Source organism: Chelonoidis abingdonii, chromosome 4, assembly GCF_003597395.2.
Source record: "Chelonoidis abingdonii isolate Lonesome George chromosome 4, CheloAbing_2.0, whole genome shotgun sequence".
Classification (NCBI taxonomy): Eukaryota; Metazoa; Chordata; order Testudines; family Testudinidae; genus Chelonoidis; species Chelonoidis abingdonii.
This window is the reverse complement of record NC_133772.1, coordinates 88,697,534-88,724,236: the sequence shown is the minus strand read 5'-3', so window position 1 is coordinate 88,724,236 and position 26,703 is coordinate 88,697,534. Positions and strand designations below refer to the sequence as shown.

Sequence of the window (26,703 nt, the reverse complement as noted above, 5' to 3'; positions counted from 1 at the left end):
AGACTACTGAGAGAGTCAGAAAAAAATACAATAAGTTAACTGAGATGTGCACTTCCAAGTGTCTGTCTTCCACCTCAATGACCTCTGCTTACCTCATTTAACTTGCCATTACCCTCTATGCCTGAGCAAAGAGCCTACTGAATTCAAAAACTGACCAGTAGAATGGGGCAGCACAATGATATTGTTCAGAAACCAGCCATTATTAAGTTACTGTAAAACGGATACAGGAACTTTGAAGAATACGGGGTCAGTCATAGAAACAATATATCAGAATTTATCCAAATGCAGGATAAATACAGTTTATCCCCTTTGACTAGTTAACCTGCACTTAGCCAATTAATTCATCTTTGGCCAGGACTACTGATATTCCAAACATTTAGAATGCCCTTCAGGGAATGTGCCACCTTTCCCACAATTACATTAGCCAGAAGCCCACAAAAGGCAGTATTTTGTCCTGAACAACCTGACATCGCACAATTTATTTGGGAAATAAACCTGATGTCAAATAGTATACAGCCCCTCCACAACGTAAGATACTGATCTAACTACGGAAAGCCTGTACAGTTAGGACTCACTGCATCAGAGAACTTGATTTTAAAAGGTAAAAGAATATCAAAAACAGTACCTGTTTTTAAACTCAAACATTTCTAAAGTAGTTTCCATAAAATATGTAACACACAAACTATGATAATGTGGTAATAACTTTGTTTGGAATAATTTGAATAACTTACCAGTTACTTTGACCATACCAACCCATACTGTTCAAATCTTTGTATCACAACACCTACACTGTTTAAAACACAGAACTGGGAGTCAGAAGATAACTTAGTTATATTTCTGTTTCTGCCGTTGATTTGATCTGTGACTTTGGGCAGGTCACTTTGTTTCATCATGTGTAGAATAGGGATATCATATAGCTCATGGGGATTTGAAAGATTTGGTTTATTTATATTTGAAAAGCTCCTTGAGATTCTCACACAAAAGGTGCAAAGTTTAACTCATTAATGCTACGTTTATCAGTACCTTGATATTGTAACAATTGATTGTGTGGTCACTAGAGCCAGTGTAGAGGGCTGCATTCTTCCCATTTGTCTGAGTAACCAGAAGACAGTTCACTTTGGAAGTGTGTCCTTCAAAGACACCCACACATTTCCTGTTCTAAAAGTAGAGCACAAAGTCTGTTAACCAGTAGATTACAATATAGGTTAATTTTTCTCCCTCTACCTAATGTTTACACAAAATCTACACATACTCTCCGATCCCAGCAGAGCAACAGAATTCTGTGACCCAAGGAACTCTTGATGCTAGCTGGCAGGGGGCACAGGGGTGCATAAGGGTTACAGAGATTCCCTGGGTGTGGTAGCTCACCAAAGAATGTCATGTGAGATCCCTACTGAAAGCCTGCATCATACTGATCATCATAATCTTTGCAAAATGTATGTGCAGATAATATGCAAGGAGATAACTTTCAATATATAGAGGTATGTTCTTAAAGCCTGGAGGTAAAGGCAGGTCACTCAGAGGTGACATACCTTAAGACAGATTCCACCAGAAAGGAGGTAACTGATACTTATATCCCTGTCTGAGCACAGTTAATTGTGTGTCTTACACTGGAAGTATATTTGGATACTTAATCAAACGCTAATGAAGATAGTGAAAGGACTTCATGAGAAGAAATTAGCAGGAAAAGGTAAATAGCAAGGGAGGGCATGGTCCAATATAGTGTGTGTGCAGAAAGATGCCCTGGCATCCTTCATCTGGGAAGACAAGCTGCCAGTGGGTTTGGTTTCACAAAGGGAGGGTCTCAGCCACCCTAGCTGAAAAATGCAGTGACAACAACTTTGGATAAACAGTACCTTATTTAACAAGATGCCCTCTTGTTAAATATGTTTAGGCTCTAGAGTAAGTGTTATGATTTTATTTGATATGTAACCCTCTGGGTCCATTAACCCTACTTGCTTCTTCTCAAATCTCTATTCTTTGTTAAATAAACTTAATTCTTGTTTTCACTATAAACAAATTAAGTAAGAGGTGTATAGTGGAACTGTGATCCAGGTTGCAACTAGTAAACTGGGGTGTACTATTCCTTTGGGAGCAGAAGATCTGGTAATTATGTGAGGGTCCAGGGGTTAATGGGCTGAGAACTGCAGGGCGACACCTAGGGGTTGGAGTATACCTATTGCTAACCCGCAAACGGATGGCAGAGCCTGCGTCAGCTGAGAAGAGAATGCTTGCGCTGTCTGTGGCTGGAAGAGTTGGGGAGCTGACCTTGACAGGAAAACACACGGTTTCCTCATGCTCGGGGCAGGTGGTAGCAAGGTGCCTCCCAACCCCGGTACCCCAGGGAGCCTCACAACCCCCCTATACATTTCCTGCTACAGTGGTGTTTATTTAAGCACAAGAAAGATGTAATGAGGGACATCAGATTTTTATCCAGATTTCATAATGAACAATACACTCTTGTAATTCTAATCCCAAAGAAATCCCAGCACACGTGCACAATCTATACTGTGTAAGTATTGTCAGGCTAAAAAGTCTAGAAAGGCAGCATAGTCCAGAGCAGTGATATTCAACCAGAGATATGCATACCCCTGGGAGAACACAGAAGTCTTCCAGGGGGTACATCAACTCATCTAGATCAGTGTTTCTCAACCTAGAGGTCACAAACCCCAGGGGGTTGTAGGATGGGTATACGAGAGGTTGCAAGTGCAGGGCCAGAGTTAGGAGATAGCAGGCAGGCAAATTACCCGGGGCTGCATGCCACAGGGGACCCTGTGAAGCTAAGTTACACGCTTGAGCTCCGGGCAGCAGAGCTCAGGCTTCAGACTCCTGAAAGGGGTATAGTAGTTAGGAAAGGTTGAGAACCACTGATCCAGAGCACCACAAATCAGGAAACCAGAGGTCTAGTCCAGTGGTCACCAACCGGTCGACTGTGATCTCCAGTTGTGCAGTGGGGCTGCCGCTAAGACAGGCTCCCCGCCTGTCCCGGCCCCATGCTGCTCCCAGAAGTGGCCAGCATGGCCCAGGAAGTGGCAGAGGTCTCCGGCTGCACACTGCTCCTGCCTGTAAGCACTGCCTCTGCAGATGCCATTGGCCGTGAATGGGGAACTGTGGCCAATGTGAGCTGCGAGGGCGGTGCTTGCAGAGAGGGGCAACATGCAGTGCCACATGCCGCTCGCCCTCCCGCCCCTTCCCAGGGGCCACAGGGGCACATTAGCCCTTTCCAGGAGTGGCATGAGCCCAAGGTAGGCAGCAAGTCTCCTGTAGTGGCAGCCATGCTGCACCGCTGACCGGGAGCTGCTGGAGCTAAGTGCTGCCCGGCGGAAGGTCACACCACAACCCCCAGCCCTGAGCCCTTTCCCAGAGAAAGCACCCGAACCCCCTCCTGCACCCCCAAGTCCCAGATCTGAGCCTCCTTCCAGAGCCAGCACCCCAAACCAGCCCTGAGCCCCCTCCTGGAGCCAGCACCCTAAACCCCCTCCTGCATCCCAAGCCCCAGCCCTGACCCCCATCCCAGAGCCAGCACCCTGTACCCCCTCATGCACCCCAATACTCTGCCCCAGTCTGGGGCCCCCTCCTGCACCCCAACTCCCTCCCAGAGCTTGCACCCTTCACCCCTTCCTGCACCCCAACCCCCTGCCCCAGGCTCAGCCCAGAGCCCCCTTCCATACTGCAACTCCCCTCAGCCCCAGCCCAGAACCCACACCCCTCCCGAACCCCAACCCCCTGCTCCAGCCCAGTGAAAGTGAGTGGGGGGGCCAAGTGACGGAAGGGGGGGGGAATGGAGTGAGTGGGGCAGGGCTTTGGGGACGGGACAGAGTTGATCCTAGGTTGCCCTTAAATTTAAAAAGTGATCTTGGGCATAAAAAAGTTGGAGACCACTGGTCTAGTCCCATTGTTGTAAAACACTTTGGAGATCTATGAATGAAAACAAACTTATCAAGTATTATTATTAATTCACTGGATTAAAGAACAACATCTGAAGATCCTTGGTGGCGTGAGTTTACTTTAAAATATTATGCCTTTTTATGTGTCTGAATGCAATACTTATACAGCTTTGCATCTTTGGCAGTTTTCTTGAACTGTGATTGCTCATCGTTTGTAAGAATTGTGTAATAGCAATTGGACTATATTAAGCTATGGTCAGTCAGTCTTTCAGTAGATCTTTCTACTTAAAATATATCCTACAAGAAATGTAAGAAGGCTTTTTGTTTAAGGTTTGTTGGTTTTGTGGTGGTGGTGGTCACAAACTCAGGCCTCTGCGAAAGGATTAGAGACCAATTCTCATTTGAATAATATACCTTCTCCAATCCCAATGGGAAATAGGGAATGACTAAACTTCCTCTAGTCTAGAATGGTACTTGCTAGCTGACATCCTTAAAAAGGCAGTGGAAACCAAGGTTCTCTTTAAAGGGAAAAATATATCAAATTTTCTTCAAGAACATTTTTTATATAAAATCTTTCACCAAGCCTTAATTCTCATGCTGAAAGCAAGCACGCAAAAGCCCTGATGGGGTTAATTTGGACTATTAGAGTTCCCAAACTTTGTGTACAGTTAAAAAAAAGCAAGCTATAAAATCATTCCTTAAGAAGATTTCTTCTAAGCACAAAAAAGGGTTTTACAAAAATCTAAAGACTGCAAAATATTACTAGTACGTTGTCTCCATGATGACCCTACTTACAACCAGATTGTAGGCATGGACTGTTTTGTCTGCTGAGCAGGTGTAAAGCACACTCCCAAATATCTGAATAGCATTCACTGCAGCTTGGTGTCCTTCAAAGCTCCCCTCTGTAGGTTCTTCATCCTCACCTGGCTCTGAAGACACTTCTGCAGAATGGAGAGTTATCAAAGCTTGGCTTTAACAATCGGAATGTTTTATTCACACAAACTTTGCATACGTAATAAGACTATCTGTACTATTGACTATCATCACCTTTTGCAAAAGTAAAAACAAACAATCAAAAAAAATGTAACAGACCTCTAGCTCTTTAAGAGCAGGGGTGGTCAGCATGCCTGTTATGGGGCCTCAGTCCCTTTAACATCAGGGACTAAGTTGTAGTTCTCAGGTGGAGCACATGGACGACCAAGGGGTCATGTGACTGCCTAATGAGCTATAAAAGCAGCCAGCCTTCTCTCAGTATGAGGTGATGTCCAGAAAGGGCAAGATGTGCTAAGAAATGTCTTCTAAAATAGCCCAGAGAAGAGGTCTGGAAATGAAACTGAAAACAGGGCTTGATCTGGAAAGGCCAGCAGCGGAGAAATCCAGGGCATAGAACAGCTTGCTGGGGAAGCTCATCAGAAGAGAGACAGGCAATAGTTCCCTGTGGGAACAGGAAAAGGAGCCGAGGTAGGGAATGGCAAAGGGCTGTTTAAAGAGACCAGGGGAAAGACTTACAGAGACATCTCCAGAAAGACCCTGGAAAGTAGTGGACTAATGGACCCTAAGAAGAAGCTGCAAAGACTACCAAGCTCAGGGGAGGGTCAAAATCTGATATCTACCCCAGCAATCAGGGACATGAACTGTTGAACTCTTTTATGACCACCGAGGCAGCTGTCTGAACCCTGGGAGGAAGGAGGGCCTTGTACGTATTTTAGCATTTGGACTAGTTTATCCCCATAAGAGGAGCTTTCTACATAGCCAGACAGTTACATTACCCAAGTTACTAAAATTCACCTCACCACCCAAGAGGGACTGTGGATCAAAAGGGAAACAGAAGCAGGCACAGTGCACCTTATGAGGATTAGGGTAAGTGACCCATGCTGACGATTTTGTTATGCATTGTCTTCTACTCTTATTTTGAGCTTAAGTTCTGAAGATCAAAAAGAACAGCAATATTTTGAAAGCACATTTGGACTGTAATTTAACTCAAAATTTCCAGAAGATATCCTATACCCATTTAAAGTAGCAAAGCACACCAATAATATACCTGAGGAGTTCTTTGAACATCTCATTGGTGATACAGAAGGGAGAGTCTCAGCCATACTGTAAAATAAAAAGAGTAGAGAGATTTGACTTTGCTTGTTGGTATTCAGGAAAGGTAGTGAAATGTACTTCAGTAAAGAACTTCAGTGATACTCCAGAACAGGATATTTTATCAGAAGTACTGTAGGGAAAGTATAGGAGTCCTCTGTGGGCTATGAAAGCACTCACTGCTAAAAGCCCTATGTAATTTTCCTAAAGAAAAAACCAAACAAACCACACACACTCCTCTCTGAAGGGGGCCTTACTTTAGTTACTGCAGAAGTTAGTATGGAACAGCGCATAAGTACTGTTTTTGTATGCATATGGAGAAGAGTTTCAGACGGTTTAACTAGCAGAATGTACAGGCATAAATATTCATCTTTTCTCATATCAGTGCTGGAAGCCTTGAGGAATGAGATTTGCTCCCACGTCTCCATGCTTTAAGCTTTTCACGCAAGGAAAAAAGGGCCGTTGAACGAAAGTTTTGGAAGACCTTTTTTATGTGAGAAATCTGTCCTGATCTACTACAAACCCACTTTCCACCTTACCTTCTATTGATGCCATCCCTACAATTTGTGCCAATTTCACTGGTGGAGCTCACTTCATCATAACCAGAGCGAGATGCCTCCATTAAAGTTTGCTCCGAGGATTTCACGGTGTCCCTCTTAGATGGGCTGTCTGGTTTCTCCTCTCCTGACTCTGATGAGTTGATGGCCACCACCTCAAACGGGGGGTTTGCAGTTTCTACTAATTCCAGAGAGGCATCACTCTCATTATCATCTTTATTCCTGTCTACTTCATGAGTGCCCCTATCCTCCTGTCTCGAAAAGGTGGATGTAGTAACCTTTCCCCCAGTGGGCACTTTCCCGCTCTTGACTTTCCTAACAGGTTTAGAGTCAATAACATCCTGTTCAGTGTCACTGTTCTCAGGCACATTGACTGCTCGCAATGTTTTCTTTTTCCTTAGCTTTTTCCTTCTCTTTTTTCCTTTGTTTTCTGGAGAGACCAGAGTGGATTCTGTTGGATGCTCAGGCTGTTCTGCTAGTAGTTTGGGATCGTTGTCCAAAGGTGTTTCTAAAGAGTGAGACTGATTTGCAAGGGAGCTGCTACGCTGTTCTGGTAAGGTGATTTCAGTCAGAGTTTCAATCGCTCCTTTTTGTTTGTTGAGAGTAGACGGCGATTGTGAAGGGGAAGGGTTCCCAGATAATATGGTCCGCCCCTTATCTGTAGCAGGCTTGTGAACATCTTGATTAGTCTGCTGGAAACAAGTAGTCAGCTCTGACAAGGACATGATTGTGGAGATAACTGGATACACAGAAGTTTTCTGGCTGATATCTACTGAAGAAAAAAGAGATGAACAATGTGTTCACTCTGCAGTAATTAATATTTAGGCATAAGAATCCCTTGGTATATTAATAATGAGCTGCAAGAATTATTACAATCTATTTGAAAATTTACATCCATAACATAGCTGTATGTTTAAAAGCAACAAAGAGTCCTGTGGCACCTTATAGACTAACAGGTGCCACTATACCTGCCTCTGGAAATTTCCATTACATGCATCTGACGAAGTGGGCATTCACCCACAAAAGCTTATGCTCCAATAAGTATGTTAGTCTATAAGGTGCTACAGGACTCTGTGTTGCTTTTTACAGATCCAGACTAACATGGCTACCCCTCTGATGTTTAAAAGCAGACTGTTTTCTTAATACCAAAAGAAGCGCACATACATCTTGTGTTAGTTATGTAAGCCTTGTCTGTTCTTAATAGCTGACTGGCCTTAATTTGAAATAATACTTTTTTTTTTTTTTAAAGTGTCATTAGCATGTCAAGTGGAATCCACCTTAAGAACAAACTCACGCGGAAGCAAAGTGCACTTGCAACAGCAAGTGGGCTCTAATATTTTTAGATAGCTGGTGGGGTAGGGATGCGTAATACTGTATCTTGCTCATACTCCCTTAAAGTATCTTTTGTCTGGTAAAATCAAAAATGGTAGTGTCTAGACCTAGTCTAGTGGCCCTCGCGGCTGGAAGACCACCAAACTGAAGTCTGTCCTCTAAAACACTGCTCACCCTTACCAACAGGAATGTTAATTGTGGTACTCCACATGATGTCCTGGAGAAATTCTCTCTAAAAAAGGGGCCTTAACCCTTTTATGCGATGTGCAGTACATAATTTAAATTCTGAAGGGCCGTATACTGACAATATGGCAATATGTTATGGGGTTGTCCTATCACCAAAAAGGGACTGTAGTCACAGGATTTGCTGTTTGGGCTCCCCTCATTCAGGCTGAACCTGTGTAGTACAGGTGTAAAAATGTAATTAAAACTAATGTTAAATTTATATATATATTGTGACAAAGTTCCTCCTCTACCTTGGTGGGTCCTGCGCTTCTTTGCAGATTTGCTCTTCTCAGTGATCTTCCCCACAGTCTGGGTCAACTCCTCCTGTGTCTGATTAGGGGTTGGGAGGTTTGGGGGGAACCCGGGCCCGCCCTCTACTCCGGGTTCCAGCCCAGGGGCCCTGTGGATTGCAGCTGTCTATAGTACCTCCTGTAACAGCTGCATGACAGCTACAACTCCCTGGGCTACTTCCCCATGGCCTCCTCCAAACACCTTCTTTATCCTCACCACAGGATCTTCCTCCTGATGTCTGATAATGCTTGTCTCCTAAATCCTCCAGCTGTACACTCTCTCACTCTCAGCTCCTTGCCTTCTTGCTCCCAGCTCCTCACGCGCACTCCTTCTCCTCTGGCTCCTCCCTGCCTGACTGGGGTGAGCTCCTTTTTAAACCCAGGTGCCCTGAGTAGCCTGCCCTGATTGGCTGTAGGTGTTCTAATTAAAGTAGCTATCTCCATTGCCTTCTAGAAAGGTCTTAACTGGCTCCAGGTGTCTTGATTAACCTGGAGCAACTGCCATTTGGTTACCATGGTCCTAAGGATTTGTTTAGCCTGGGGCTAACATACCTGTTTCTCAGTACTTTACTGTAGCCATCTGGCCTTGCCCCATCACAATATTTTATATAGCCTGTACGTCTGGGCATAGTGCTTAGATTATTCACAATACAAAGTTAGTTTTTTAAAAGTCATATGATACATAGAGTATATAATCAGCAACAACTCAAAATTTAGGTGAATAGATTTAACTATACAGTTTAGATATTAGAACCCGAATACTCAGGTACATCACTCAGGAAAGGTTGTACAGAGATTTGGTTGTGCAAAGCAAAATATATCAATGAGTGTAGACTGTCCCTCAGTATTGGAGAATTAGGTTGGTTGTCCATTTAGAAAATACAATCCATGAGGAAAGTATTTGTTACTTTCCTGACTGCGCTTCTCGAGTACACACTCGCTCACCCAGGTATGCTGAATTGGCTTCTGTGGCAGAGGCATTATCTCTGTGTAATAAAGGACAAGTACTGGCTGGTGTAATATGTTCAGACTCTCAAGGGATCTGATGTCTTGACAACATACCTCCCTTGGTGGAATATGAATTCATTTTGTAGTACGCAAATCACAAGCCTGTATACTATCAAGCCCTTTTTGTCCTATGTATATACGGAAATTAGTAGATAAACTGGATAACTCAGTGATAGATGTGGTTAAGATAAAAGCTCATTCCAGACATGGGGAAGTGAGCAATAAAAATAAGAGTGGATGAAGCTGCTAAAGAGGCTGCTGCTAGTGAGGCTCCAGTAGGGGTCCTGTCCCCTGATTATGCAGTCCTTGCTATTACCAGCTGAGCACAAGCAGAAAACACTGAATATACTGCCTGGTTCAGATGAAACATAGGCCACTATAGCTAGAAACTTTGGGTGTAGTTGCAGTTACCTTGTCTTTGGAGAACTGTGTTTAAGGTGGCCCTGCCATCAGAGCCTGCAACTCTCACATCCTCCTTGCAGGCATAATGGCTACCAGGAACTCAGTTTTCTGAAACAAGAGGGCCAGCGGACAGGATGCTAGGGGCCTGAATGGAGGGCCAATTAGAGCCACCAAAACAGTGTTTAGGTCGCACAAGGGGACCAGTTCTTGCACTGGAAGGATTAAACAGAGAAGCCCTTTCAGGTATCTCATGATCATACCGTTGGCAAAGAGCAATTAACTGAGTGTAAGCCCAAATTTTTGGAGGTTTAACAGGTACTCCAAGATGTCCTCAATAGAAGTCCACATCGGTTGGAGTCCTCAGGCTAAGGACCACACCAAAAACCGCTTCCACTTCACTAAGTAGGCTATCCTGTGAGAGGACTTGCTACTGTTGAATAGGACTTCTTGATCAGCTGCTGGAAACCGCTCTTCTTCTTCATTCAACCATGCAGCAGCCATGCTGAGAAATGCAAGGAGTTTAGCATTGGAGGGCAAGTGCAGCCGTGGTTCTGAGTGAGCAGGTTGCAATGAGGAAGTGGTATGAGAGGCTGAATCAATAGCACAAGAAGGTGGGAGAAACAACAGTCTCCGCCATGCCAGGGCTATGAGGGTAAGCTTGGCTGAATCAGCCCTGCGCTTCAGGATGACCTGGGGAATCACTAGGTTTGGGGGAAAGATGTACAGAAGAGTCTACTGCCAGCTGCAGTATAAGGTGTCAGAGAGAGAGCCCAGACTGAGCCCGCCCCCCCCCCAGCAGATCACACAACATTTCCTGTTTTCGTTTGTGGCAAACTGGTCAACTGTGGGCATGTCCTACATGGCAAAGATGACCTGGAAGACACTCATCTTCAGGTGCCACTCATGACTCAGTGAAGAGTACTGGATCCATGAGATGATTCTGCACTCCACAGAAGTGAACATCTATTAGAGTAATGTCCACCTTGATGTAAAATTGCCACAGATTGATTGTCTCTAGGCAGAGCAACCTGAAACATGCTCCCCCTACTCGTTTACATAATATATTGTGATGGTATTATCAGTATGTGACAGAAGAGTCACCTGAGACCTGGAGTGATCTCAGTTGGTCTTATGTGACCTTTTCCTTGGTGCAGTTGACGAGGAATGGCTCCTCAACCTCTTTGGAGGTGTGCCTGTTCCCAAAAGTGAAGCGGCTGCACTCAGAGCAAGAGGGTGATCACTGGCTGGATGAGGACATTGGTACCAGATCAGGCCACATGGCCTGTTTGAGCAGGTATTTCTTGAGGTGAAGGTCCTGGGTCACCTCAGTCCTTTTCTTGAATGATCTACAGATTGAACTATGCTCTTTGAGGTGGGCCTCACCAAGACAAAGCAAGCACTGTATGTGGGGACTTCTGCTCAGGGTTGCTCCCCGACACAAAAGACAGTGTTTGAACCCCAGTGAGGGCATCACCAGGGGAAAAGCTACTAAAGCTAACTAACATGAACACTAAAACTACTAACATGAATACAAACTATATACAATAAAAAAAAAACTGGACTAAGATTGAACTACACAGAGCTCCAACTCCACCCACAGGTGGTGAGAAGGCACTGAGGAGGGTTGGGGAAGTGTTGCCTCATATTAACAGGAGAGGGGCGAGAGTAATGGGTGCTGCCCCTCTGTGGGTACTGCTGGCCAAAATATCTGACTCCAGTGCGCTGGACCTGCACACACTTAAGTGTTTCTTCAGGTAGATGCGGACATGTATTTCAATGTCACTGGATATCAATACAATTCTGCAATTGCTTATTTATTTTTATTTTATTTATATTTCATTTAAGTGGCCTGACAACAAGTGAAAAATGGTGATTGTGATCCTTATTTAAGGAATATAGATAGGCTAGGCATGAGGGGCATTATATATTTTGTGTCTGATTAAAATTTACAAGAAATGGGCATATCAATATGTACCCTTTTGGAAATCAAGGAGAGTAGGAACAAGGGTAGCACAAATACCATATATAGAGAAGGAAAAGCCAGGACGCTCCAGGGTGGAGGCAGACCCTAGTAATTAAGTAGTATTAAGACTCCTTAAAGAAGTGTTGTACAATGATGTTCAGTTTATGTATGTGCCAGTGATACTGCACATACTGCAGTTATCTGATGGATTGTGCCCACTGGAGTTTGATGGCATATGGTTAAGAACTGTTGAAAGGACTTTCTGGACAAAAATGTATATTAAAATGCATAAGGTGAGGTAGCAATGAAACACGAAGGAGCTTCGGGGAAAAGGCCTGGGATATGAACTGTCTGGGATTGGTATGTCACTCTGAAACCAAACTAAGAGAGACATTTTGGGAACTATGACTGAGCATTTAAACAGAAGCTTGCAGCAAATGTACCTCATCCAGTGGATGCACAATACCAAGGACTCGTTAGAGAAACTTTGTTCATGGTATATAATATACACATAATTGCTTTTAAAGGAAGTATGGGATTGTCAATGTGTTCTCAAGATAACATGTGCAGCATGTGGGGGATACCTGCTATATAAAGTAAATACAGCCTTAAGTGATATGGAGCATGAAAACTTGCCCTTTTATCACCACAGAAAAAAGTTAAATTTGGTACATACAAGAACGGTGATATCAGTTGGTGCACAGTAAGAAAGTTAACAAGGCTCCAACTTCATGAAGTTAAATGTGAAACCACTGCAGGCCTTATGGTGTAAAAGGAGTTTGTTTTCCCTCCTCAAATACTGTTGCAAGACAATGACAAGATCTGAAAAGCTGAAGACTTGTATCTCTTAAACAGTAGTATGTTACACGTATAGGTTTAATGTCTTACAGTCAGAATTGCTGGCATGGGGGCTTACAAGGTGGGGGAACTGTCTATAAATTGCTCAGTACAGTTGAGATGTGGAAATCTGGTAAGGTAAAAGCTACCTATACTGAGAATGTATTGTGCGACGGGTGAAGGGGACCATATCCGGTATGGACCCAGGAATGTTATTTTAATTGCCCTATGTGCTGTTTCACACTTGAATTTCATGTGGTGATAAATAAAAACATATCCACTGCCAGTTTTTTCATAATGTAACTGAAATATAGGCAAAGTTAAAATTGCAGAAGGGTGCTTTAAAGACAGTACCTGAGTTTGGACATTCCATTCCTTCTTTAAGCTTCAAAGAATCCTGTGGCACCTTATAGACTAACAGACGTTTTGGAGCATGAGCTTTTGTGGGTGAATACCCACTTCATCAGATGCATGACATGACATTCACCCATGAAAGGTCATGCTCCAAAACGTCTGCTAGTCTATAAGGTGCCACAGGATTCTTTACTGCTTTTACAGATCCAGACTAACACGGCTACCCCTCTGATTCTTTAAGCTTGGATCTTAAAAGTTTAGCGGCCAGAACCTCTGACCACCTTGTTGAAATGCAACAACAAAACAGGAAAACAACAGGGAATTGGCTAGCCCCTCCTGGGATTCAATGTGGGATTATATCCATGGTAGTGACTATCATTCCAATTTTGGTCATTTATCAATGTAATTTAAATGCTTAATATAGTAAAACCTATATAGGTATGCAGGTTTTAAGTTGGGGAATGTAGGGATAATTATGAAATTTAATCAACCATACTTACGCTAAGAAAATAATATATATTTGGTTTGTGACTGGTACAGAAAACGGCACAATCAGCAAGTAAAAGAAGGCTGTGAGAATAAGTAATATTACTTAGTGCTGGGAAAACGTATGGTTCAAAAAGTAACTGATCAAATGAAAAGCTGCAGTAACAAGACAAAGAAAAACTGTCAAAGAAAAACAAAAACCGTCCCACTGTTCTGTTGGTAAGCAAAGAAGGGGAGGAGGAGATGAGGAAGGAAAACAACAAGGATAAACTGCTTCAAATTGGGTTTTTGCTAAAGCTAACAAGTTAGCTGAACAGTAAAGAGAACCTTCAGATTCATGGTTCTTTGTCAGACCTTACTTGATCATGCTGGAGCACACCAGGATGAGACAGTTTTCCCCAGGTCTGGCCTATTTGTAAGAATACTGATCATATGCTCATGAATACTTTATTACTGTATTATGTGTAGTGACTGCTTATTTTTAGATAGTTCGACATGTTTAAAGCAACTGTATAAAATACCATTTGACCTTTGGATTTAATAAAAGAATTTATGGTTAAATCAGAGTCTGCTGTTCTCCCATATTAATAATGCCAAATACTATTAATTCCAAAAATCCCTATTCATGCGACATGGGACAGGCTCTTGACAGAAAGGAGATGCTAATCACATCACAAAAATATTACTCTTTAGAAATCTCTTTGAAAAAAGTGAGTTAAAGCTTCTACAGCCTTCTTGAAAAGTTGATAGTTTTCAGTCAGACACAAGATGGTATACATCTGATTCTCTGGGATGACCTTTTAAATTATTCTACTTTAATTGGCCATCCCAGGCTTTCTAATTTTATAATTAAGGCTTCCCTTCAGGCAATTGCTGAGAAGACAGCATATTTATCAAATTAATGAAAAGCTATTTTTCTGAGCAATTTAAGTTATTTTTGACCACTGCCGATATACACATGGATGCTCTTAGATTCATATCTAGGCAGAAAAAACAAATATTTAAGCAAGCTTTAAACAGTTGTGACCATATCAAATTAGAATATTGGAGTGGCAGGGATGCATGCAAACTGTTCAATTCACATCCTAGATATAACTGATAGAAGCCAAAAATACAGTACTTTTTTGTTCATTTAAAGTTAAGATTTTTCTGTACATTATCAGTGTTCTGACTCCTGCCATTTTTTAAAAAACTTCTGTCACTACATATTTAACATCATTGAAATGTTTGTTTGTTTGTTTTTTTTAACAGAAACAGTTTTCTAATTTACACTGTGAATAAAAACCTAGCTATTTTAAAATGGGGTTTGATGAAATCAAGGTGCTTGCAATCCCTATTAGGAAAACACAGGGGTTAGAGAACTTCCTAAACAGGAGGTGAAGGGAGGTTGGAGAGAGGCGCATAGCTCAGTGGAATCAACTCAACTCATCTGCATGTTAAAGAGACAAGGATGTGGAGTTGAATTTTGGGGGAATTTGGAATGCTAGATATAAATCTACGGAAAGTGGGCAAGATATCCACTGGTGAATCTCTGTAGAATGGGTTAGCTCACTGCATTTTTTCTAGTGCTGAATTCACAAGGTGGCTATTGCTCATTTTAACTGTGTGTGAGAGAGATATGAAAACTGATCAATATTGCAAACAGAAATTAATTTGACTATCAAAGACCAACCTACAGTTTAGACTTAATGTACCAAAAAAGAAAGTAGTAGGAAGCATACAAGTGAATGGTCTAAAGTTATGAAAACAATTCTTCTAAAGTTAAATGTAAGCATTGCAACAAGTTAAATAGCAAGATTCATGCTCATCTCAAAATGTACAAAATTAGTTGAATCCAATTCTTTAACTTGAACTGTGCCACTAAACAAGTCATTGAAGCTTATAATAAGAGCACTGAGTTTGAAGATTCTGCAAGAGAGACATTATGCCATTGCAGCCGCAGCAATCACTTATGTCTCTGTTCCATACCCTCCAAAAGCTCCTCAACATTAGTTGCATGCAGGAGCAGTTCTCTGCTCATCTTTGATGCCCCCCAAAATGACAAAAATCACTAACTGCGTAAGCCATTAAAAATGGGAAAGACAAATACTTAATAAATAGTAATAATAATAATAGGAGATATACCTATCTCCCAGAAACGGAAGGGACCTTGAAAGGTCATTGAGACCCCTGCACTAGCAGGACTAAGTACTGATTTTTGCCACAGATCCTTAAGTGGCCCCCTCAAGGATTGAACTCACAACCCTGGGTTTAGCAGGCAATGCTCAAACCACTGAGCTATCCCTCCCAACCTTAACTTGATAAGGCAGTTGGCACCCTTGTTTTAGGCCAAACACCACATTCAGGGTAAAACACTATAAGCAATTAAACTAATAATTGCAATACTTTGCCTTGGATATATTTTGTCTACATATCTTTAGACCTACATGTCCCCTACTAGATGCTACAATTGAAAAAAGGAAAATATAATAAATTAAATATATCCACATTAATGCAACCTAGTTGAACATAAGAAATATAATAGCTACAAGAATCCATACTAGGAAAAAATAAATCTGAAAGTGCCAAAAAAATTATACCATGGACTCTTCTGTTTTATATACAAAACTGTAAGCTTTACTTTGGACAATGTACGGTTTATGTTTGAGAAATAAATACGTTTATGAAGTACAATATATAGTATGTTTAACTTATATAAAAAAAAAAATGTTTTTTTCCTCTGTTTATTTCACTGAGATTGGCCTAGGTTAGGAGAAGAAAGGTCAAACACTGGTTAGGTGTGTGTTTCACCCCAGTCTAGCCCAGGTAGATACCGAGGGTAAGATGTGCAGAAAAGTGCCTGCATTTCATTGGGGGAAAAAATGAGTGGGATTTAGGTTCCTTGGGCTTAAATCCCTTTCAAAAGTAAACTGGAGCTCAGAAGCTTTTATGTATCTATTTTGTTCTTAAACAATCTCTCAAAGTAAATCCAGCTACACTCCGGATTTCAATTTCACAAACATGACCTTTATCCTGCTAACACTTAAACCCTTGCTTAACTTTACTCATTTTAGTAGTCCCATTCATTTCAATGAGCTCACTCACACAAGTAAAATTAAGCATATATGTTGGCAGGATAAAGGCTAAACAGAGAATAATGAAAATAATTTAATACCATTCATGGTAATTCAGATTTCAAGCAATGGAAAGAGGGTAGTATTAACTATGTGATCTCTGAATCTAGTTATTAAATCCCACTTGTAACTCAAGAGTAATAGAGGATGTTTTTGTTTTTTTAATCCCGTTTGGACCCATCCAGAAAGCACAGAAGATCCTTAATTTAGTTTGGCCAAAAGTGTGCTTAAATCTCTTGCTTAAGCACTTTTTGCCTCGTGCTGGTGGCTACCAGTGCTGTACTGCTTCTAGTTGCAATACGGACTAGAAGCATATACAATCTCACTAGCCACTATAATACTATATTATATATACACACACACTATTTTTAAGAGACTGCTGCATGCAAATCCTGGCCTTTTATTTTTTTTTTCTTTTGAAGCATAAGTATAAGCCTTTAGTTTCAGAAATTGTGATATGCATTTAAACCAATCAATAAAATTAAAAAAAAAAAGGTAACTTAAGTCTGTTACAAATTAAGGCCCCAATTCTGCAAGATGATTACCGTGGCTGAAGTCAATGGGGGTTTACTCATGGAGAGTAGCTTCCAGGTTTGAAGCCTAAATAACTTTTACTCTTTCAACAAAGTGGTTTTCCCCATTCCCACAAAACTAGTCTTTAAAAGGAAGATAAACCAACATACCATTCCTCTGCTGCAGTTCTGCTTGTGCAGTACACACAGAGCCACGGAGCATGGTATTCACACTTTCGTCTCCATGCTCTGGAGACATAGGTTCTCGTTTAATTTGCATTGATGAATCAGGAACAGTGCTGGCAGTGATAGTACTAGGGGTTTGGAAGACAGGAGGGGTGCTCACACGGAGAGAGGCTCCCAAGGGAGTACCAGAAGGGGACATATGGGAGGAGAGACATGAAGAAGTCTCCAGAAGGGGAAAGAAGTGACCTGAAGGAGGAAGAGCTAGATCAGCTGTTGTCACGGATCTGCTAATTCTTCTTTCATCTGAGATGCTGCAGGTGAGCTGTTCTGACCTCTCAGGAGGTTCATACGTTTCTAGAGAAAGAAGAAGCAAATACCCATATGTTAACTGTTTGGGGAAGTTTGGTTTTAACAGCTCAAGAGGAAATAAATGGAGATAAGAAGGAAAAAAATTCAATCAAGAGTTTACTGAGCTCACTACATGACACTTCTGAAAAGACATCCAATCTGAATAGTAGAAAGCTTTACAGTGCAACGCAGGAATGGCCTAACAAAACCGGACATGGGAAGCTTACTAAGTTGTATCAACCTATCCTGAACTTTCATGAGCAAATTCGAAGTTGAACTGAATACAAGATCAGCACACAAGCTTAAGCTTACAGAATACAAGTCAGAATGCTAGCGCTGCAATTTTGTTAAATCTCAGTACCTTGTAGCCCCTGCAGGATCTGAATTCTCTGACTCCTCAATGCGCTCATCTCCATTGTTATCTGGGGGGGGAAGGGGGGAGAGAAAAAGGTGATTTAATCAGCCCTATCAAGCACAACTGAAGGCTGTTAATTTCTAGTTCAGACAGCACAAAAAGCCTGCAGTTACCTGCTGTTTCAATACAAGGAATCGTTGAACTTCAACATAGGCTGCTTGCAGAGCAGCCCGAGCCTGCAAGAGGCGGTCATCCACACAATGCAGTGACTTGTTCAACTCCTCTTCTTTCAGGGAAATAGACAACAACTGGTCTACCTGAGAACGCTCTGTAAGAGAAATAAGCACAATTTATAGAGTGCAGCTCATGTTTTACAATTCATTTTAACAGGTCACTTTTGTGGAGACATCTTCGTAAACTTTTCTGTATCACAGCATTACACAAAGAACTCAGTAAATCTCATATGATGATTTGGAAGTGTTAGTCAGTACTCCAACAGAAGGGGAAGCAGGACTGGAAGAACAGAGAGACTGTCAAAAGGCTGCAGGAGAACACCACAGAAGGGGCACTTTTGGCCCTATTTCCCTGGAGTTTTTCTGGGAGGAAGTTTTATTTGTCCTCCAGGCCTTCACAACAGGGAACAAAGCAGATACTTCGCTAGACAGGGATAAGCTGCATCTCCTTCTTAGCAAGACAGACAAAGTGGGGGAAGTATGACTTTATATCAGCATGAGGATGATGATCTGAATCCAAAAATCCTGTAATCAGAATTGGCTACCAGCCCTCTGACATGACCAAAGGAAAAAAAAAGCACCCATTTAGCCATATGGGCAGCAGCCATATCATGGAAACTGACTATCTTTTGAGGACTGCAGGTCAGTGAGAAGAACAAAATTTCCTGCTGGTAGGCTATGATCATTATCATCCATTTGATGAAATCAACATTCTTTACAATCAATTTTGTCTCAACACTCATGCGAGGAAAGTCTTATCTGCTTCTTAAGGTTGAGAAAATGGTGGCAAAGAAAAATTAAGTGATATGCCCCAAAAATCACACAGAAAATGTGCAGAACCAGGAATAGAACTCTGTTATCCTGACTCCAAGTCATATGCCTTAACAAAGCCATCCTTCCTCTCTGTGAGATGGAAAATGTCATTCAGGTGTTGGAACAAGATTCCAAAGGAACAGCAAAGTTTTACAAAAATACTTCTTAATTTTGCTTTTGCTAGCACTCAGCCCAGTAACACTTTTACTTCATTACACATTATATACAAAAGAAATATCAGAAAAGCTTCAAAAGTAAATTATAGCTCACATTTTAAGGTTGTGTGAGAGCAAGAACAGACTAAGGAAGCCATCTTACACAATGAGGTGGAGTAGAACAAGAACACTCTCACTTTCTTGCTCTGCTCCCAACATTACCTACCTGTCAACATCTAGTTACAGCTTGGCTGACATCTTCACAGGCACCTTTTTGTATGCCTTTAGTGAGCACAATGTCCCAGTCAGCCACAGGTACAGAACTGCAGTGTTCATGTAGGACAAGCCTACAAGGTATCAGAGGCCTTGCAGTGTTCAACCATGAAACTGAGAGAGGCGAAGAGGGGGAAGCGCAAACCGAAAAATCACAATGAAGAGGAGAGTTGCCTGTTATCAAGGCAGCATTGGCATATACTCATAACCTCTTCATGCTGTGTCCTCCCACACATACCTGGTATCACTTACCTTTTTTGCCTTTAATTTTCCTTCTTTTATTCTTTGTTTCTAGACTTGGGATTTCAGGAGATGATCCCTCCTAAAAGTTATAAAGAGGAAAGTTCATTCATTAAAATTAGAACAATATAATTAAAAAACTTAAGTCAACATCCTACAAATGTCTAGGGCTACAATACGAATTTAAATATTTACCATGTCTTTCCCAGGCAAGTCTAGATTAAAGCCAGAGGAGAGAACACATGCAGAAGAATTTTGTTATAACATCATTCACTCATACTTTGTTGCCTCTTCTCTCAAAAGAGAAAGGAGCTAGAAATAAATTTCCTGCTTCCACTTGGCCAAGATGTTCTCCTTCATGTCCATCTAATGTCATTTACTGTGATAAGAGCATGAATGGGGAAATAAGACCAGTTATAATCTAGAAAGGGACAAATACCATGCTAAATAAAATTTCAAATGAAAAAGGGACACACACAGAAAGAGTCATTAGGCCCAAAACAAACAAGATTACTGGAGCACATGGTAAAAAAAATAAAAATAAAGTTTTCCCAGGTATTTTTTCTTCCATGGCATAATTTTAAAGACATCCTTACTACAAAAGTGTATTTCTCTTTTTAAGTGCATCCATAAAACCAGGCATTACCAGAAAACCAATTGTTCCATGGTTGCTTAACATTCCTAGTAGGTCTGAAACATGATCAGCATTCTATTGAAGACCCATTTCCAGAGGCAGAAGGCCAAGTCTATAAGTTCTGGGCAGTGGCAGTTTTCTGTTCTTTAAACCACAGGAAATCTTAAAAAGAACTGGAAGTATCATGAAGGCATCTTTCATCCACCTTGTCTAATTTTTTTTTTTTTTTAAAGTCAGTTAAAAACACACTCAATCTAAGAGGACAAAAAATATTTGCAATTATATTGTACTGGATATCTATCCTGGGTCAAACCACCACAAAGGTCCTATGAACATAATCCTTTCAGTAGAGACACTGTACAGAAGGGAAACAAGAAATGCCAAGAATCAGTGTGTTTGTCCTGGACAATATTAGAGTTTGCCTATACATACACAGTAACTCCTCGCTTAATGTTATAGTTATGTTCCTGAAAAATGATACTTTAAGTGAAATGATGTTAAGCGAATCCAATTTCCCCATAAGAATTAATGTAAATGGTGTGTGTGGGTGTGTGTTAGGTTCCAGGGAAATTTTTTTCACCAGACAAAATACATATATATACAGCATAAGTTTTAAACAATTTTAAAACAATTTAATACTGTACTCACCAATGAGGACTGTGATGCTTGGTCGAGGAAGGAGCGTAGTAGGGCCGGGGAGCAAGGGGCTTACCCCACTCCGCCTGACCGGCACTCCTGCTCGGGGGAGGAGGGGGGGGTCAGGGCATGGGGGCTTGTCCCACTCCGTCTGTCCGGCATTTCAGTTGGGGAGCGGAGCTGGGGCATGGGGACTTATCCCATTCCACCATCCCAAAACTCTGTGGGCTGGAATGCCAGGTGGGTGGAATGGGGTAAGCCCACACACCCCAACACCGCTCTTGGGAGCAGTCCTAGGGCGGCCGGTGCAACTGAGGGCCCTCCAGGGTTCCCCCCGCCCCACACTTCCAGCAGCATCCCCTCTTAAGATTCAATCAGAAGTATTTATGGCACAAGTGTCATCGACAGGTCATGAGCCATGATTTTTTGTTTCTGTCCATAACTTATTAAAAATACCAGTGATTAAATCCTAAACTTAATGACAACCAACAAGAGAAACATTTCTATTGCTAATATCCTGAAGATATGCAGAACTACACTTACTCCAGTTGCTCTTCTTTTCTTTCCAATTCCCTGGCTGTCATTCTGCTCAGTTCCAGATGTACAGCTGCTGTCTGTAGCTGCATCTACAGAGTTTGATCCTGCATGCACTGAAACTCCATTTGAAGCCAAAACGTTTCCTTCCCCTGTGAGCTCTAATGCATTTTTGTTTTCAAGAAGTGGTATTCTATATTCTGGGCTCTCCTGATCTTGTTTTGTGGTAAACACTGTGAGGCTTGTAACATCAGAGGGAGTATGTAGGCTGTGTCTCCTTCCATTGATAACAGTTTCAGTTCTTTCAGACATGAATGGTGATGAGGGGAGAGAGGATGTCGCTTGTTTGAAGTTGGCCACATTATCAGCGCTTGTTTTATATACAGGTGCTATAAAATGTGAATGGCAGGCTGGAATGATTTGCTTTTGCTCACTTTCCTTTGTTGTGGCTTGGTCACTGAAGAAGCCATAAACAGAAGCAGTCCTGTCCACAACACTGCTTTCGGAGAGGCTGCGTTTCCTAGCTGATCCAGATACTGCAATGGAAATCCCTTCCCATTGGAATCCTTCTAGGCTGGACAGCTCAGGTTCTTCACCCAAATTAAGACCTTCCTGCTCGTTCTGAACAAGGGGTACCATCTCTATGCCAAATCTAAAAAACAAACAAAAAAAAAACATTGTAAATGTATAAGAGCAGAAGACAAGCACTAAAAGAAATCTAGAAAAAAAGAACAATTTTACATATATAGCCAGGTATACACTGATGGACTAAAAGATGACAACACTAGTGTTGTGCTGCCTTTTGTGTAATCTAAAAAGGAAGGACCCTAGCTGCATAACTTCATTATTGAGCTAGTGCTTAGCCATGACATTATTTTCAAACACAAAAGCAGGATTTTCATTAGCTCTAGGGTGAAGCAAAGGTCAATTTGGCCCTCTTAGTTTGACGTCAGAAACCTGTACAGAAGTTCTTGTCAGAGTTGTAATGCAGCATGCTACCCTCTTATACAGGGTATTCTGAAACAGAATTTTAAAACAGATAAGTAAAGTTACTATAGTTTTCAGACACTCATTACAGAATTACCTGTTTCAAAGACTGATGAGACAATAAGATGTTGCAGTTACAAGCCAGACTGAAAATACATGTCTTCACATTAAGTTTAAAGGGAGTTTCAATGTATATGATATTGAGAATCACTATTTAGATTTTTTTTTAAATGTACAAATTGCTAATAATTAAAAAAAATAGAATTACTACAGCAAGGGATGCATTCAACTTGCCTGTGATGATGTAAGTACTTCTCAGTATTTGATCACATGCAAAAATTGTTCATATTATACCTATTCATGTTTGTAGTTAACAGAACTTTAAAATACAACCTAATGTTACCAGTGTCATATGTATTGAATTGTTAGTCACAAACTATGATCAGAATCAACTTCTTGCTTGAAGTAGCAGGCAAGTGTGTGCATGTGTGTCTTTATCGACAGACAAATATGGTATGGTAGAATTCATCTCCGCAGTTCTTCAAATGCTAGTCTTTAGAGTCTTGTGACTCAGATATAACAAGATCCATGTTTGAAAGTTAAAAGGTTACAAACCTTGGTAAACCCTTGCCAAGCTCCTGTTTCTTCTTTGTTACTTGCTGGATGACTTGTTCCCAGTTTATGTTTCTTCGGGATGCACTAATAATCTGCCTCAGGGTTGGTTTAAGTCCAGACTCCTTCTCAGTCTCATTCCTTCGATGACCACTAACATTTCGAATACGTCGTGCATTGTTGAGGTTGGGCTCAGGAAGATGTGCCCCAACTTTACTCTTCAAACTGATATGTCGTGTCAGATCTCTTTGGAGGGAAGCAGGGAGGCCAAGTTTACTTAATTCAGGAAGAAGAGGGCCTGAAGGTTGGCCACCACCTCCTTTTTGCAGTTCATGATTTAAACTGTCTTCAAAGCCTTCCATATCAAAATGATGATTTGATTTGACAGGATCTTCACCTTTCCCTTCCTGAGAGGTTTTCAGCTCATCACTTAAATTGTTTTGAAGGCTTGATGGGTTCACTGACTCCATTTGAAATTCAGAATCTTTTTGCTTCTCAGTTATAATACTTGAATCGAGAGGTTTGCCTGATGCTTCTGTGTCACCTTCCTTTCTGGTGGCAGCATGTTCACATGGTGAACAATTATTAATAAAAGGACGTAGCTTTTCGACCCTTGCTTCAGCCTTTTCAGACTCTTCACTTACATCCTCTAATGTATCAACTCTAGGCTCATTAGTCTTTGAAGAACCCTTCCTGGGTTCCTCTATATTCCGACCACCATTTAGATCACTCTCTGTATCTTTGTATGAACTTAAGTAAGGATTTTGCAGAGCAAGATTGGATTGCAACTCCTCTTTGGCTTTTCGTAGTTCTTCACTTAGGCTATCAATAGGCTGTCTCTGGTTTCTGTCAAGCGTATCTCTGCTACCTCTTATGCTACAAGCATTGTGCAACTTGGATACATAAGAAGAGGACCGATTAGTTTCTAAGTTTAGTGCATTCGAATGGTTCTGGAGTTCTCCAGGGGATGATGATAATAGAAGCTTGACATTTTTCAAGAGATTCTTTGGGTCTTGCTTTTGGGAAGATAACTTCATGTCTGGAATAACCAAAAGTGGGGATTTCAGTGATGGCATCCTGTTACTTTTGCTCTCCTCTTGGTCAGATCTTCCTCCACTGGGGCAGTCTGCATTCATCTTGCAAGATTCAAGTTGGTCAGCAGTGGCCTTGTCACAGGGCTGGTTTAAAAGGGTCTCTTCCCACGTTATCAGTTTTGGGAGGCTTGTTGTATCTATTTCAAGATCCATCCCTTTCATGGGTGTCTTGAGAAAAGGTACAGATACAGAATCTTTTTCCTCTGAAGTTTTAGGAACATTTTCTTCAGACCATGGCTGCTGGTCTGTAGCTTTCTGGGAGGGGTAAGGAGTCCAGCGATGAATTTTATCTTTGGAAGTGCTGCCACTCTTTCCATTCATCTTGGACATTTTACTCTCTGGTTGTTCAGAAATACTGAAATCCAGTGCCCCCACTGGAGGGAGTTTATCACTAGTAAAATCCAATTGGTCATTCGCCTGCCACTGCCGTGTATACCTTTCCTGATTATATTTAATGGTGTTTTTTTCCCATGCAATACTTCCAACTTCTGTGTGGGCACTAGAATTTCCAGTCCTATTTCTTCCCAGTTCATGTGTGTCCTCTGTGCCACCAACATTCCAGCCATTTGCACCCTGAGGACTGGATTTCCAGTTTCTTGCTGAGTTTTTAGAATGCCAAATAGAAAAGTCACCTGTTCCTTCAGAATCCCAGTTGGAATTTCTTCCTTTGACATCTTGATACCATTTTGACATTTCTCCTCCTGCATTTGGATGCCAAACACCTCCAGAATTCCCATGGTTATCATGTTGACCAGAAAGGCCTGCAGAACCATTTTGATGCCATCCTGAGCATCCCCTGGGATCACTGAGGTGCCGGTCTGCAATAGGGTTCTTCGTAGAATGTGGGAATTTGCCTTGCCTTGGATTCATAAAGCCATCATTTCCCCATTTCCAGTCCCTCTGAGATGGGCCATGATGGTGCCACAAGGATGGATCATAAGTTTCTCTGTCTTTATAAACAGCTCTTTCTTCTCGCCTTCTCTGTGGTCTCCTATCATTGGGTTCTATTTCTTGGTTTCTACAGCAAGCTTCAACTTGCCTAGAAAACATAAGGAAATATGTCTGCTCAGTGACTGAAAAGTATATCCCAATCTATCCCAGTTTTGTAAAAGAGGTAACAAGCTCAAACTATTCAAAATGATCTAAAAATATGCCAGAACAAATATATACACATTAAGCCTTAGATGTAAAGCAGGCTGGTAGGTAACAATGCCACCACATAGGATAGCAAGTTCAGGTTGTTTTGGCAGGACACTGGTTTCCCAAACTACTAACATCTGGAAATGGCTATGCACTTTGCCTCTGGAGCAGAAAACCTGTAATTCTTACTGCTTTCCTAATCCATTCTAGCAATGATGTCTGCTTAAGACAGCCAACTTCTCTTGTTTTTTCCACAAAGCCTGCATAGAGTGAAAACACTGACAATACCTCTCCAAAAAGCTCTTGCACCTCTATGGGGTACAGTTAAAAAACAAAGCAAACAAGCAAAACAAACAAAAAAAAATTTTAAGTTAATACCAGATGTGAAAAGTGGCAAAATAAATCAGTATTTTAAGTGTCATCAAGTTATACCATGACCAAAAAAAAAAAAAGTTTCATTCACATAAGGTCCCTCCAAACAGTCAGTTATGTCGTCATTTGGATCATTTACTTATTTGTATTACAATATCACCTACATGCTCCAACCAAGATTAGGGTCACACTGTACTAGGCACAGTATAAACATGTAAGAGATTTTAAGCACTTCAGAGAGGGGAAAAAGGAAGAGGGGGAAAAAAGATGCACATGGCCTCTGATTTTGGTTTGGGCCTCTAGGGGCTACTGTAATACAAATACAAGGCATGCAATGGTTAGTAAGTGTCAGTTAGTTTCATTTTTGGGGGGCACTCTGAGGTGTATTTTTCCCATATGTAAATGTACACAAATCTGACGTATTGTGGTATAGATATGGGTTGAGGAGGAAATGCAGGAAGCGATGAGTTAACAAGAAGAAAGGAAGCTATAAACGCACTGAGGGGAGGTCAAATGGGACGCTTTCCCTGGCATTTCAAGAGTCACAATTTATTAATAGGCAGAAAACGTTGTAATAAGAATTTGGTAGGTTACAAAAATAGCTAACCAATACTTAGCAAAGTTGCTTGCAAAAAAGATGACACAAGATAGACAACTTCTTCCTTTCAAGTCCCATTACATGGCTGTCTCAACCTATACTGTACAATTTAATCTGTAATTAATCTGATTTGTTATCTTTTGGGATAAGATTGCGGAAAATGAGGTGGTACTCACCAAATCTTCACCCTTTGGTGGAACCAAAAAAGAGATAGCACTCAGATTGCCCAGATCATAAACATGATTATACCTCTATCTTACGTACTCTGATCAGAGTGACATATTTTATAATGTGGCCATTTAAATCATCATAAAGTTTCATGGTCAAAACACCTCTGAAATAAATGGGGCCAACTGATATGTATCAGGATTATTGTTTCATGATGTTTTCATCACTTAGCTTTCAAAACATGAACAGTGTTTCTTTGTAACCTGAAGAGCTA

The 26,703-nt window shown here is 41.3% G+C and overlaps 1 protein-coding gene across 7 annotated transcripts in view; it reads right to left on the bottom strand.

Moving 5' to 3' along the window:
- ZNF106 (zinc finger protein 106) overlaps positions 1 to 26,703 on the bottom strand; it is an 81,407-nt gene that overhangs the window by 27,575 nt on the left and 27,129 nt on the right. For 4 of the 7 annotated variants that reach the window (XM_032781512.2, XM_075065445.1, XM_032781513.2 and 1 more), the window contains 10 exons: positions 23,061 to 25,190; positions 21,468 to 22,110; positions 19,667 to 19,736; positions 18,114 to 18,268; positions 17,947 to 18,007; positions 17,223 to 17,591; positions 6,512 to 7,301; positions 5,929 to 5,984; positions 4,683 to 4,828; positions 1,024 to 1,158 (listed from right to left, as the gene is read on the bottom strand). In XM_032781512.2, coding sequence (XP_032637403.1) covers positions 1,024 to 1,158; positions 4,683 to 4,828; positions 5,929 to 5,984; positions 6,512 to 7,301; positions 17,223 to 17,591; positions 17,947 to 18,007; positions 18,114 to 18,268; positions 19,667 to 19,736; positions 21,468 to 22,110; positions 23,061 to 25,190 — 4,555 coding nt within the window. Of the gene's footprint in view, positions 1 to 1,023; positions 1,159 to 4,293; positions 4,406 to 4,682; positions 4,829 to 5,928; positions 5,985 to 6,511; positions 7,302 to 17,222; positions 17,592 to 17,946; positions 18,008 to 18,113; positions 18,269 to 19,666; positions 19,737 to 21,467; positions 22,111 to 23,060; positions 25,191 to 26,703 lie in introns of those variants that run through there. The other 3 variants (XM_032781515.2, XM_075065446.1, XM_032781517.2) reach the window with 3 other exon arrangements.